This window comes from Tachypleus tridentatus, chromosome 6 (genome assembly GCF_004210375.1).
Source record: "Tachypleus tridentatus isolate NWPU-2018 chromosome 6, ASM421037v1, whole genome shotgun sequence".
Classification (NCBI taxonomy): domain Eukaryota; kingdom Metazoa; phylum Arthropoda; class Merostomata; order Xiphosura; family Limulidae; genus Tachypleus; species Tachypleus tridentatus.
Window position 1 is genome coordinate 79,020,263 of NC_134830.1, and position 16,188 is coordinate 79,036,450.

At 34.4% G+C, this 16,188-nt stretch overlaps 1 protein-coding gene across 1 annotated transcript in view; it reads right to left on the reverse strand.

Annotated features, from left to right (window-relative positions):
* The window catches only part of smo (smoothened, frizzled class receptor), a 56,470-nt gene extending 43,898 nt beyond the window's left edge, over positions 1-12,572 (reverse strand). Inside the window, exons 1-2 of the mRNA XM_076505675.1 lie at positions 11,143-12,572; positions 2,939-3,169 (exon numbers count right to left, since the gene is read on the reverse strand). Of these exons, the coding sequence (XP_076361790.1) occupies positions 2,939-3,169; positions 11,143-11,712 (801 nt within the window). The 5' untranslated portion in view covers positions 11,713-12,572. The remainder of the gene's footprint in view (positions 1-2,938; positions 3,170-11,142) is intronic.
* Between the last annotated feature and the right edge of the window lie 3,616 nt (positions 12,573-16,188).

Sequence of the window (16,188 nt, forward strand, 5' to 3'; positions counted from 1 at the left end):
CGTAGCCATATATGGTTTTGTGATTTTTAATTCATGGGATATATTTACTATTGTTACTTGATTTTGCTTTTTGTCTAGGTGTGTGCATATAATGTTTTCTATGGTTTGTGGAGGAAACTTATTGATGTTGATGAAGTATTGTTTTATTTTGTCTAATTCGTCATTAATTTTATCTGGTGAGCATAGTTTCATGGCTGTGTTTATTTGGTTTCTTAGTATGTTGAGTTTTTGTTTTGTTTCATGTGCTGAGTCCAAAGGAATGTATAGTCCAGTATGGGTGATTTTTCGGTGGATTTCTGTTTTAAATTGTGTATCAGTTCTTATAATTTTGAGGTTAAGAAATGATATTTAATTGCTTTCTTCCTGTTCAAATGTGAAGTTAATCTTGGGATGTATAGAATTAAGGTGATTGAAAGAATTAAGTGTGTGTTCTGTAGATATGAATTCCGCAATCGTTCGTCTACATATCTGTACCAGTACAGTGGTGAATGTAATGCTGTGTTAATTGCTTGTGTTTCAACTTGTGTCATAAAAATGTTAGCTAGAAGTGGTGATACTGGGTTGCCCAAGCTTAGGCCATTTGTTTGTATATAGGTGTGGTTGTTGAACATTAAGTGTCTTCATCGTAGTGAATTCTATGAGAGTTGCTAATTGGTTGCTGGGAATGTCTATTGATGGGTTAGGGTTTCGGATATAGAGTTCTCAGTAAAGAGGAATATAACATTGAAACTGGCCATTAAGGCTTTATGATTAAGTTGATTAAGATTAGTCTTGAAATTAAAAGAGTCTTTGTTAATGGCTAATGTTACATATTTGGAGAATGCTTGTTTGTTTGTTTTGGAATTTCGCACAAAGCTACTCGAGGGCTATCTGTGCTAGCCGTCCCTAATTTAGCAGTGTAAGACTAGAGGAAAGGCAGCTAATCATCACCACCCACCGCCAACTCTTGGGCTACTCTTTTACCAACGAATAGTGGGATTGACCATCACATTATACACCCCCATGGCTAGGAGGGCGAGCATGTTTAGTGCGGCGCGTGCACGAACCCGCGATCCTCGGATTAAGAATCGCACGCCTTACGCTCTTGGCCATGCCGGGCCCTTGGAGAATGCTCATGCTATGTATTTACCAAGATTGTAATTCAACGATTCATATGTGGGCATTATTGGTTGTAATGGACAATCTGATTTATGAGGTTTGGGGATGCTGTATAGTTGTGACGTGTGCGAGTCAGTCTTGCATAGGTAGGAATAAAGTGTTTTTGAAATTGTGTTGGTTTCTTCATTTTAGTAGTATTTTATTTAGTTGCATTTTATGTGTCTTTGTTAGATTTGTGTGTATTGGTTTAAATTTGTGTCTGATAGGATGTTCTTCATTTTTTGGATGTATTTATTCGTGTTCATTATGACTATAGCGTTTCCTTTATCTGCTTTTAGGATTTTTATGTTTTTGTCTTGTTTTAGGTTTTTAATGGAATTAATGTTTCTTTTGTTAAGATTGTTTTTCAGCTTTCTGTTTTGTGTAATTATGTTGATGGTTTGTGAGAAAATTCTTTGAAAAAATTGTTTAAGATGTTGTTTTTAGGTGTTTCTGGAGAATATAAATTTTTAATTACACAACTCCCTTCAAACATGTGGACAGCTATCAGTCAGTTACCTCTTTCTTTGTAAACCTGATGATAACCGAAGAAGGTCAAAACGTTGTTTGCTCCTCTACATAAAAATTTTCTCAACCCAAACCAGCCGTTTTTACATATATATTTTTCTCTACAAGTGGGTTTTCTCGTCATCACCGACATGTTGAAGTAGTTATTATTTAGAACTAGGAGTTAATTTATGACTCTCTCTTTAACTACAAGCTCATTATTTGATTATCTCAATGAGAAGATTTTGAATTTTTAGTCCAAATGGAGTACATTCACTGTGTACAAATTTTGGGGTCTGGAGGATTTAGGCTGTTTTTCAAGTCACTAATAACATCTGGCAATATCACTGAATACTAATTTAATGCAGCCCATATTCATTAAACTATCTGCTCAGCACAGTTTTCTGTGATTAGTACTAGACCTTTTTTCATTCTTATGCTCAGCTTTAGTTAAACTTTTTTTTATTTAGGGTGTTTTGGTCATAATGTGTCGACCTTATAGTACATTTAAATCACCCATGAAACCTGATGTCATGAAATTCTTCAGCAAAACATCTTATTTTATACTTCACACAGATAAATTAAAAGAACAATCTAAGAAAACAACACTAATTTATTTATTTACTAAGTAGACAGATAGAGATAATGTACATAACCAATACCTAAATATATCAGACATAAGATACATATTGCTTAGAACACTAATTGAATATGCACTCAAGTAGCAAATAAATATTTTATAGCTGATTGGTACTTTTCAAAGATATTAACAAGTATTAACTTTTGCATGCCAATCTCAGCCAATCTTATAACACTACTTCTTTCTCAAACTCTATGTCAACAATTGCTACTGTTTATCTTGTTAAAGCTGTCTAATATTTACATCATAGAAATACAGCTCTTAAAAATGTTGCTTTTGTAGATTCAGATCCCTATGAATGTACAATTAAAGATTATTAAGCATCTTAATTGTTAAGTAAGCATAAATATTTTCAAACCACATGTTTCTTATCAACCACATACTTTAAAAGTAATGTATATCTTAATCTGTTGAAAAATCAGTCACAAATAATTGCTGTATTGCATAATTCATTGCCTATTAAAATTGCAAGCAAGTTTCTAAGAAAGTTAGACCAAAAATATTTTTTAACAAAATTTATTTTTAAGTTTAAAGAACATACATTAACTGTGTTTGAAACAGCAGACATACTTGTCTTTATGGAATAAAATATACTAAGACCACACCCCCATTAAAAAACTGAAAAAACTGAATGAAGAGATAAAAACCACACACCTTGCAGGCTGGTGGAAATCTATCTAATGAATTACATTTAAGAAACTCAGGCCAACCAAATTCATGCTGCACAACTTGACAAGGTCCACGGGTGACTTTGCACATCTCTTGACTTGGAAGAGTTATTTGTCCATTTTCACACTTAGGTAAGTAGACAGCACACAGAAGAGGTTGTATTACAGCCCAGCATCGAGGAACACTTTGAAGTCCTTTCCATAAGATAAGCTGTTCCTATTAACAAAACAATTCAAAGTTGACATTAGACTTACTTCTTGAAAATGTATTTCTAGTAGACACTCCCCTCAACACACACGCATGCAAACAGCTTGATTCCTTCACACATCTGCCTATGAGGTTTGCATGCCACTATGCACCTAAAAAAAATAACGTTTAATATGAAGTGCAGTTGTGCATGATGTCATCATGCAATGATATTCCTCCATCTGTAGAAAGGTAACATGGCCTCCTTGTACTGTTGTTCCCCCTAAGCACTTGGACTCAAATTAACTTCATTCTTACACAAGGCAAGAACATGCACTAGAAGTAGGGAAATTAGGAGGGAAAGTGTGCATAAATGAGTACCTATCAGGAATGATACCTCATCTCTACACAGAGAACAGGTAGATTCCCACACTGAAATTTTGGAGTGGCCAGTGCATATATCAAACATAGTTGAGTTCCATTTAGAAAGTGCCTATAGGGAAAGCCCATGGAAAGTGATACCCAATGGCAAGAGGTCCTATAGGGGCACACCAAAGAGAAACTGCATCACATTTCAATCAGGGTATATGTTTTGTTAGGAAGGAAGGTCAGAATTTTAACATGACCAGCCAAGCACTAGTACCTAAGCAAACAGTGAGCCAGTATGACTATGGTGTGATCAACTCATATACAGTATCTTTTCAAATCAACTGGATAGACTGGAACAAGGGTGATGCACATATCTTGATGCAGGAGAAGAGCATACAATCTCTTTAAAGGGTTTACCCACACTTAACAGACTGTGCCAACACTGCCTTACTTTCCACTATAATGAGCAGTACATAATCAGCAAAAAACTCTTAGATCCACTACTCCAGTCACTAGGAACTGGTAAGATGCAGTACTCTCCTGTGCTTCACTCAAAGAAGAGAAGGGAGTGAATTCACAAAAGAAATACCAAGATAGGTATCCAAATATCCATTGAATTTCTGCCAAAAAAGTGCTTTACTGGGAATAATGCAAAGGTGAACTTGAAACCTATTTTTAGAAGCCAGCAAGTGTGGGCAAAAAGAAGTAGACAACCAGTTCTCTGGTGCCAGCTTTGTCCATGATGATCCATAAATGATATGGCACAAAGTGGACAACTGAGTAAATTTAATATTATGAGAATATCTCTAGTGGTCTTACACAACACTCCATCTTAACAGTGTACACTGGTAGATCCATGACAGATAAGTTGAGCACTTTCCATTACCCCTGACTTAATACAGATTTCCAGACACAGGGGAAAGAGAAGAACATACATGCAAAATCATGTCAAGAAAGATATTAAAAGAATGAAAATTTATCCTTTACAGACAAAGCTGTGTCTATAGCAAGTCCTGATAAGGGAAATAGCCAATAAAAGTAATCACCATCATGATTAAACTGAGAAGAAAAAATGGAAGGCAGTAGCTCAGTATTCATGAAGGCATGCACAATACACTGAGCATGTCCTCCACAAATAACAAGTCTCCAGTAGCCATGGATACTTTGATAATTACAATGTTACTAACTGAGCAAGGAAGTTGTACTGCCTTCCTACTGATGGAAGGCTATTGTCACATCACAAATAAGTTCAGCTCATGATAAACGTGTTTTAAAGTGGGTGGCAGCTCAAGACTAATAGAATACAAATTTCAAAGGTAGATCAAGTTATTCTGTACGTGGAGGTGAATACTTTACATATAACTGATGTAAGTACTTATAAGTTCAATATATCAGTACTTCGTAGAGCAGTTTGGTAAGAGTACATTTGTTTTCACAGCATGATTTAAAACAGTATATATTATAAAATACAACCCTTCTTTATGCAATTGTAAAACAAACTTCCTTTACCATGCCTTTCTTTTCTCCAAGTTAAAAACCAACAATTTTTTTTATCCAGAAATAATTAAATATATCATGACCATGCATCTTTATTCAATTTCACAAAACACGACTATTTGGAAGCAAGAAACTTCTTAAAAATTGTTAGGCCATATAAAAATAAAATACAGGAAGGCTGCATTTTTATTTTTAACAAAATTTTCACCATTTATCTACTTACATGTTGGCTGATCCAAAACAACACTTAAGAAAAATAAAAACATTTTATCACTTAATATGGAAACAAAATGGCACCGTACTTATTATGAAATAGTTGGATAGGTGTAAACTGTTAATTTATGGTAGCTTCTACAAATGATACCCAGCATAAATTACAGAGAGAAACTAGAAAACCTTTAAATACTTGCATACATTCTTTTATAACAATTACAGTGGTTAAACCTGTTCAGGAAGAAACTTGCATATTTAGAAATTGAATTTCAAGCAACTACTTACCTACAAAGTTAAAATGCTTTTTCTTTTTAACTTTTGGTTTTGAATGTCTTTAAAGAAATGCATTACTTGCATCAACTTACCCAAAGTGACCCACTCTCCTATCTTTCATATGACTTAATTGCACTAGTCTCAGGAAAACTACATAAGTTCAATTTTCCTGCCAGAAATCAGATTTGTTTGCTGTTGTGATGTCACAAAACATTTCTCCGGATTGTAGAAAAATGTGAGGGAATATGTTTAAGGGTTAAGTACCTGCTTGAAATTATTTTAATTCCAAAAATATAAAATCTAAATCAGTTAAACTAGCATCTGAAACACTAAGCCAGAATACTCACAATCAGTTAGAAAAGAAATCAAAGAGCATCATGATAAGAGAGAGAAAGATCACCAGATGCAGAATTCTGAGGCTGAAAATGTAACCCACCTAGACCATGACAAACATCACAGAGTGATGAGATTAATCAGAGCTTGAAAAGAATCTATGCATCTGGAAGAATTAAGTGTTGAGAAACAGCCTCTAAAAAGAAATTGAACCAAAAGTATGGACATCAGAATAGCATGCATAATTCTCAACAGAAGAATTCATTGCCCTAGACACCTTTAAAATGAAATAGAAAGGTTATCTGGCAGTATAGAAAGAACTAGAGCCTTATGGCAGGCAGGATTCCACCATGGACAAGGATATCGTGGAAAAGTGTCAAGGTTTTAGGAATACATTGAGCAGCTGCTTGTATAATACAGCAGTTACTGCTGCCATACAGTTGTCTATTGATGGCTTACAGATAATGGCAGGATCAAGTTCTGCAAGAGCAATCAAAGAGGGCTAGTTTGCTTGACCCAGCTTCCACCAGGGCACACGAGTTGGTGGCACTGACCACAGCCAGTCTCTTTCAAAATTATAGGAAAATGATCACTGCCTCGTGGGTTATTGTCAACCCTCCATGAAAAATGGGAGAATAGTTAAGGGGAGCAAATTAAGAGATCAATAGCAGTAAAGGACTGACTAGGTACATGAAAGTAAGTAAAAGAACCAGTATTGAAAAAAGAAAGATGGTGATCAGAGAGTATACACTCTACAGAGCAATCTCTCCTATCAGTATCAGCACTTCCCCAGAGGGGATGATGTCCATAAAAAGGGAGACAGCAACTGTTCAATGAGAGCATCAAGGTCTGATTGATCATAGGTCTCTCCAGGCAACAGGTAGAGATAACATATAGTAATGCTACTGCCCAAGGAAACATAGATGGCTATAGACTTCAATGGCGTATCGAGTGGCAAAGACAGGGTGAGCACATGCTGATCAACCAACAGCTCCACTCCTCAATGCACTCGTCCATCACACTGCCTCATTTCTGTGCAAAGAAAACCACCAAAAGGCGACTATATCGGTAGGTTTTAGAAATGTTTCCTATAAGGAAAGACATACAGGAAGGTAGGAGGCAATCAGCATTTTGATGTCATCCAGATTAGAACATAAACCTTGACAGTTCCATTGTATCAATGGAGCCATCTTTATTTATGTGTAAGCAAATTGGGTGGAGAACCCTTCTGTTTATGACCAAGTCTTTTTTCTTTACTGTCTTCATGTGAGGGAGGTCTATCAACCTCCATGAAGACTGCTCTGGGTCAATTGGGCAGGTCTTTGCTGTTAGAAGAGGATTCCATTGACTGAGAATGTAAATGAATGATCGATTTGCATCTTGGGGTGGGAGAATAAGATGTACCCAAGGAAGTGCTTGTACTTGGAATACAAAAAAGTGGATATTGGGATTTGCTGAAATGTATGTTAGAAACAGAGATGGGTGTTGAAGTTGATTCATCAACTTTTTTAGCCACAGAGGCCAAAAGACTTTCCATTTTATTAGAGAATGATTCTTTTGGAGGCACAGAGATCTGTCTGTACTCCCATTGTAGTAGTGGAACAAAGTGCTGCAACATACATCCAAGATGAAGTGGTGGACAGCAACTTTCGAGCCTCAGGATAAGTAATGTTAGGAATTGTTTTCAAATGCTGCACCTCCTTTTCTTCCAACCATTTCGGGCAAAAACAAAAGTAGGACAGGTGAGAGCCATTGCAACTGATGCAATGAGGATCTGTTTCACACTCATAGGCATCATGGTCCTTGCCACCACAATGAGCACATGTCAATGAACCCCAACATGATGGCTTTGAGTGACCAAATCACTGACACTGGAAACATCTGAGAGGGTGTGAAATGTATGGCTGTAGCTCGCATAACCTGCTTTGATGGTGTCAGGTGGGCATGGTGATATAAATGTCAGAATGAGGATATTGGTCGGTATTGTAATTCCATCTTTGTGAGTGGAGATACGCCTCACTGCAGAAACTCCTTTGGTGGAGAAACCAGCAAGAATCTCTGACTCGGGGAGGTTCTTCAAATCCCTCTCAACAATAACTCCTCGTGATGAATTCAATCAAAGTAGCATGAAGTGTAAACTCAATAGGTATATCTCCAATTGCCTTTGAATGTAAGAGGTGTTCACTGTGTTGAGATGTGGATGTTTCCACCGATATGTTAACAGAACAAAGTTTCTTTACTGACTTTGGAAATCCAACAAGCCCCTCTAGTTCCTTCTGAATGAAATAGGGAAACATTTTCCCTAACAGTTTGTGTGACAGAGAATGTAGTATAAGAAAATGAGGCACAACTGGTGTTACAGATGTTGATGATTGCTGCTCAGAATCTTCAAGACATGGTGGTTCACCTACGGCCAGTTTTTCACTATTTTATTTAAGTTTTTCTTTTGGGGATCCATAAAAAAAGGAATATTTCAGTGTCCACTAACCTCACGCACCATGAAGCCCTATGAGAGGATGCACTACAATGCTAAACAAGGACACTGTAGCAATGCCAGGGTTTCATGAGCACTATACCCAAATACCAGGATGAAATACAATGCCCACAAACCTGTTGAGAACATTCAATACTGGTACTTGGTTGACCCAAGCCCAAGTGGACCAGCCAGTTGACCTAAGGGGGGGGGGCACCCCAAGGCTGACCATCTACAGAAATTTAAGGCCAAGTTGGTGTGTTAGGGTTGGTCCCCTCAACCACCAGGATCCTCTCCTCCACTTCATAGGCCACCACTCACAACAAACACGTAAGTGGATGTTTAAATCCCAGAGAAGGTAAACTGAAAAAATAGAACGTTCCCTGGGAGGTCTCCTCACCACATACAGGAATCCACACCTAGGGGTCACATGGGGTCTCAAGTTAGTAACAAGAAATGCTTACATATTTCAGCAAAAAGTTAATGAAATAAAAGTAACACTATAAATAGATTCATTCAACAAGAATAAAAGTATAATGATAAATCACATGACGATGGCAGCAACTACAAACATCTAACTGTTGGACATTTTGGAATATACATATTCAATCTTCAGCAAACTATATTGAAAATAGTATTATTTACAGATATAAGCATTTTGTAAAAATAATTAAAATACAGCATGAAAGCAGGAAATAAAGAGACAATGGAATGAACACAAAATAGAATAACTCAATGATATTATACAAATATTCAGAACAGACATTTTGTTGTGAAGTTGTGTTGTTTAAATTTAAGTTCATTTAAAAAAAACAAATTTTCATTAAAAGCTCACTATTTGATGGTTCAGATGACTTTGAAATTTGTAATCAAAACTGATTGGTAAATGTTTTCACTGTGTGTGAATGTGATAAGTCTGGTGAATTTGATAACTTTTTACCAGTTCTGTTTGGTACTCCCATCACATTTCCAATGTCTTGCAAGTGTAATTGGCACACAGCTCTTTCCAATGTACGTGACATAATAGCCACCACACATGTATTTATATATGATCCTGGAATGCATAGGAGTAGGTTATAGGTCTTTAGTACCAAATAGATTCTGTATTTTGAATGGTGATTTAAATATTTGTAGCTGAAGTTGTAGATAAAAAGCATTAACTAATCTTAAAATGTGTGATTTTATTATGAAACTTTACTTACCTAAAATGTAAAGATTAATCTTAATGGGTATTTATCAATGGTGTATGTTTTTTTGGTGTTTTTTGGGGTGGAAGGGATTAAATTTGTAAAAAAGTAATGTGTATGTTTGAACTTAAAATGTATGGGATAGCCTCATATAACTTTTTAATAAACAATGGTTATCTCATACATTTTACTTAAGATCAAGATCTAATAAACACAATCAAGAACCAAAAACTCTCCATTACTCATAAGCTATATATTACTAGTTTCTCATAAGCTACAGATCTATAACCTGGGGATCTCAAAAAAGCTGGGTAAGCCATATAACTAGTAATACATGAAAGATGTAAAGCCAAAAAGCCAAAAATTACTTAAATGAAGAAATCTATACTTCAAACAAAATGTCAGTAAAAATTCAATAACCATACTCAGTTCTCATCTGTAATAAATGCAAATGCCTTTACTGATTACAAATACCATATCCCCTGGATACCCAAGGATCTAAGTTCCCAACTTTCATTTAGCTTCAAGGTTTTCTGTGAAATTTTCTAGATTTATGCTACAATTTCATAGAGAGTATAATAATATATTAACACCAGAAAGAAATTTTTATGATTTGTTTCTCTAAGGTACTCACTTATTCTGGCATTATAAAGCTGGAATGTTCATGCCCCACTGTTTAAACAGTAGATTGAAAATGCCCATATGTTGGTGTTAGTTTCTACTTAGACACCAGTACAGTACGATGCCATACTTGCTCTAATATATTCAACATCTTCATCTGAGCAACCAGAAACATGACAATTACAGTCTTTCACATTCACAATGTATCACAACAGTTACATTCAAAAACATCTATAAAATCAGTTTTATAAGGATTATTAGAGCCCTTGTAAAGTCTATCATGGGCCTACTACTGGTCCTTTTATTCTTATCAAGAAATAAATACTTCTGAATTCAGAACTTATTATTTGTCACAGTATTAGCTACAGAATCAGCTGTTGTTCGTTAACATTGACAAACTTGTATAATTTTGTGACACTTTGTTGGCTGTTATGATTTCAATTCTTTAATTGACTTAGCATAGAAATATTTTGTTTACTTATTTGTTTTAGAGCAAAGCCACATTAGGCAAACTGGTATGTAAACTGCACTGAATCAAACCATGGATTTGAGGACTGCAAGTCCATAGACTTAATACCATCCCACCAGGACATTTTTTCACTATATTATTGTACATGGATATCAAATATTTGTAAATGAAAAAGTAAGTCACTCATTTAAAGTTGAAGCAAAACTTTTATAGCAAATTCATACTAGTAACAATAATTTCAGCAAATTTAATTGTGCTTATAAGTTGTATTTAACAAATTACTTCATGCACAGCACAAGGCCTTAGGGGCTGCCAGATTAAACCAAGGTCATCATAATTCAACGCAAACCCTGAACGTGGTTTAGTTTAGCCAGAAAAACTTTGTCTTACTGGTAGTGATAGAGAAACAGTACAATTCAGTCTTGTGTTCCATCAATATCTTATTTTTTACTTCTCAAGTATAACTATTCATGTGCAGAATGCATTAAATGTTGACTGTTGGGCAATAAATGGAAAAAATTAAAAGTAAAATATTAAATAAAAACATTTAAAATCATAAAACACTTACTTTGACATCTGCAAGACTTTCTGATGTGTTTACAAGTGCAAGAGCTGTGTGGGCATAAGGAAGTTTCACACCAAAGCATGTTGTATTATATAAAGGTTGACAATGAGCAGGTTTGTAACAACTTTCTTTGCCACCTGGTTGTACATGATCAAACTTTGTTTTATGAACATCAATCATCTTGGGAGTTTGCACTTCAACACTTGATACAGGTATATTCAAATTACCAATATTTGATTTTTGGCCTTTGATCCTCTTTTGAAATTCATTATTCTCCAAATCAAATCTTCTAGCACTATAACTACTATTCAATATCCCTTCTGATTGATGTTCCTCCTTAAAATACTCCTCTACTTGGTGTACTGCAATGTTTTTATACTCACGCTTTATTCTGTTTCCAGTATTTATTCTGTTCTTTGGTATGATGTCCATAAACTTCCAAATACTATCCTTACTGTTTTTGCCTATTTGTATTTCATATTTATTTGCAACTTGTGGAGTCATTACAATTAGTAAAAGGCAAGAAATCATTATCCCTCCTATAAAATAATTTTCCCTCACATGCAACCACATATTATAAAATGCAATTCCAAGTAAAAAAATAAATACAACTACAATCTAAATATCTAAAATATTAAATGTACAACTCCAAACACAATAGCCAAAATACTATATGTACCACTATGTTGTTGACTGTTCTCTAAAATTTGTTAAATTTAACTGTCAAACATTTAATTCGAAGTCTTAGTTTATGAATCTTCTGCTTTATGCAACACAGTATTAGTAGTACCTGAAACTGTGTTAAAGTATTCACCTAGTTACGTATTTCCAGTTCCAGACTATTAATGTGATACAACGTTAAAAATAACATTAATATTACAAATAAAAATACAAATAGTGAGCTACAGACTATAGCACAACTATAAGTTAAAAATTTATCATTATCATAAACTAACAACTAATATAATTACATTCTGGTACAACCCCACCGCTTCAGCAGTTAACTGTAATAATTTATCAATGGCACTAAACCATACTTTTCTATTTTATTGACATGATACATACTGCAATACCACCACTATTATTATTAATACAAACAGTTTAAATTAGTTACAATTTCACATTTCAAATACATTTATCGTTAATCACAAAATGATAAACAAAGAAACAGGCTTAAGTTAAATTTGATATAACCATATACTAATCACTGGCCTAAACATTTAAAATCAAATTTTAAAACTGCCTTGTCTAAACTCAATTTCCTATAATCAAACATCCCTTTTGTCTTGATTAGTACTCCAGTAAATACTCGAATTTAGAACAAATTGTATAAACCACAGTTATTAACAAACCCACTACATGAAAAAAGTAAAGTGCATGATTATTGACAGTTAGGGAAATACGAAAAAAAATAATGACACAATATAAAAAAATAATCATGTGGTAGTTTATTTGTTTTTGCTTCTAAATATTCCACTACGGTAGACAAATGCCAATATTATTTTGACTTATTGTTAGAATTTAGCTTTTTTTATCTTTCTGAATCTATTTGCTATCAATAATTGTTTTTGTGTTTTAGGTTAGTAAATTTTAATATAACGTATTATATACTTTATGTAATTTTAAATCTGTTCCTGAAAGATTGTGTTTATAACAGCATTGAACGCACAATAAAACATTTGCGATAAATTAATATTTTGGGTTAGATGCATAGATCATGTTTAAATTACTAATTCAGTAATTTAATTTAATTTAATTTTAGTAGTTTAATCTACTAATTCAGTAGAGAGCACTTAATTTGACTTATAGAAGTAAGCATTCAGTTGTATTAAGTCTGTTTGTTTGCTATTAAATACCAAACTACACTATTTGCTCTGACTACGGAGCACACTATAGATATTCAAACCCGATTTATAGCGTTATAAGCTCAGAATTGCTGGTGAGCCACTAAGGGCAAAAGTTTATTGTTGCCTAATTTCGCACATAGCAACACAAGGCTATCTACGCAAGTCGTCCTTAGGTTAATAGTGATAGACTAGAGGAAAGGCAGCTAGTTAACACCGCCAACCGTCAACCCTTGGGCAACACTTTGTCAACAAATACTGGGATTGGCCATCACATTACAATGCCCCACAACTGAGAAGGTTAACATGCTCGGTGACGTAGGCTAGAACCCACGACTACCAGGCCATACTACGGAGACATTTGCATTGAGATATTTGTAATGTGACATACACACTATAAGGTATATAAAAAGTTTAATTTTGCTTGAGTGGGATAAGCTTTTCTTCATTAATAATGAGCTAGTTTTTGTTTGTAACACATTTATAAAAATTCATTTCTTCGCGAATCAGGAAATAAACTTAACCTATATGATAAGATTCAGTAAGACATAAATTGTTAAAAATATATTTCTCAAAGATAGAATTTAGGCTCTCTTTATCAGCTTAGAATACAAATTTGTATAAGGAAGAATGTTGTTATTTTAGCACGAGGCTACATAATGTTTGTTCTCTGTTCACTGTGGGGAGGTGAATCCCGCATCGTAGTGTTTTAAGACTATAAACGTGCCGTTGCTGACCGCAGAACGATTGAAATGCTGATTATGGAATATGGCTATATTGCTGTTGTCATAGTTCACCTATTGTTTTGGATCATCTCTATTTAGTATCTCATGATAAAGAATGCTGTATATAGCAAAACCTATAAAAGATGGACGGTGTTATCTTTCAAAGTTTTCCATTGGAGTGGCCAAGAGTGACATAACTCTTTACATTATACAGAATGAAGCTGTATAAGTGTATATATATATATAGTGCTGTGCTTTTTGAGTAAAGAACAATAACAGTCATCCCAAAATCAAATTGAAAAAGACGCCAGCAGAGAAATTTCGCTTAAACACCCATTTAAATTATTGAATAAAGCTTACTTATCCGTGATGATGAGAAAACCCACTTGTAGAGAAAATTATATATTTAAAAACAGCTAGTATGGATACAGAAAGCACTAGTAGAGGAGCGAACAACGTTTCGACCTTCTTTGGTTGTCGTCAGGTTCAAAACGAAAGAGAGGGTTAGTGACTGATAGCTGACCACGTGTTTGAAGGCGGTTGTGTAATTGAGTTTATGAATGTAAAGGGCGTGTTCAGAGGTTTTATTATATTTATTATTATATGTATAAAGGTGTTCCTGTGTATTGGTTTATTTTGGGCTTGAGTTGTTGTATAAGTAAGACTTCTTTAATTTTGCATTTCTTTATGTTTGTTTTTTTACTTAGTATTTGGGTGTTTTATATGGTTATGTTGTGTTTATTTGATTTGAAGCGTTCGAAAACGTGTGAAAGTGACCTTTTGTGTTCTTTGAATCTGATTTCCATTTTTCTACTTGTTTCTCCAATATATAAGTCATGACAGTTATCACGTTGTATCTTATAAATAATGTTGGTGTGGTGTTTGTCAATGTGGTTTTTACATAGTATATACCTCAGTTTTGTGCCTGGTTTTTGAATAAATTTGGTATTAACTGGAATGTCATATTTTGTTACTACTTTTTGCCAAATGTTGGTTATTTGTTTGCTGATGTCAGGAATATATGGTATATAGCAGTATATGGTTTCGTGATTTTTTGATTCGTGAGATATATTTACTTTAGTTGGTTGATTTTGCTTTCTGTGAGCATAGTTTTATGGCTGTGTTTATTTGGTTTCTTAGTATGTTGAGTTTTTGTTTTGTTTCATGTGCTGAGTCCGAAGGAATGTATAGTCCAGTATGGGTGATTTTTCGGTGGATTTCTGTTTTAAATTGTGTATCAGTTCTTATAATTTTGAGATTAAGAAATGATATTTGATTGCTTTCTTCTTGTTCACACGTGAAGTTAATCTTGGGATGTATAGAGTTAATGTGATTGAAAAAATTAAGTGTGTTCTGTAGATATGAATTCCGCAATCATTCATCTACATATCTGTACTGACATAGTGGTGGATGTAATGCTGTGTTAATTGCTTGTGTTTCAACTTGTGTCATAAAAATATTGGCTAGAACTGGTGATACTGGATTCCCCATGCTTAGACCATTTGTTTGTATATAGTTGTGGTTGTTGAACATGAAGTGTGTCTTCATCGTAGTGAATTCTATGAGGGTTGCTAATTGGTTGCTTGGAATGTCTATTGATGGGTTAGGGTCTGGGATATAGAGTTCTGAAGCTATCTTGCAGGCTTCAGTAGTTGGGACTTCTGTAAAGAGGGATATGACATCGAAACTGGCCATTATGGCTTTATGGTTAAGTTGATTAAGGTTAGATTTGAAATTAAAGGTGTCTTTGGTGAATGAGCTGGCCGATGTTACATATTTGGAGAATTCCCATCTTATTTATTTACCAAGATTGTAATTATCGGTCGTAGTGGACAATCTGGTTTATGAGGTTTGGTGATGCCGTATATTTGTGGTGTGCGTGAGTCGGTCTAGTGCTTTCTCTGCCTATACCAGCCATTTTTAAATACATGATTGAATAAAACTTGTTGTGCACTTTGTTGTATTATGTTTAGTTTGTACTCTGCTTGAAATTCAGTCACATGCTCTTTATCTTCGGATAGATTCTGTATATTGAAATATTAAATATTTCGGTGGACAGTGATTTTTTCATTGATGGGTCAGGTTATACATTTTCTCTCTTTTTTTAGGAATAGCCAATAATGGCGTGGGTAGCGTACCTAAATTTAGCTAGCTGTAAGATTATTAATGTCCAGACTTCAGTTACAATTTGAAATTAAATGTAATGTACCATTTAATTTTACACTCATATGGAAAGGGTATACAAAATATAAGACTGCCCTCATGTGTTTGTTGATGTTTGGATTTTGGGTAAATTTCCACTATAGCTGCATTCACAGTAGCATCTGTATACTGAGTAGGATGGCACAGTAAAATTCTGAGTGTAGAACACCTTATCAAAAGTGCTATTCATTCTTTTCTTTAGTGTATGTGTGTGTGTATGAATAAATAAAGAATGTTTTGTAGTTTTGTGTATTGTGTTCAATATCTTCTTTGTTTTA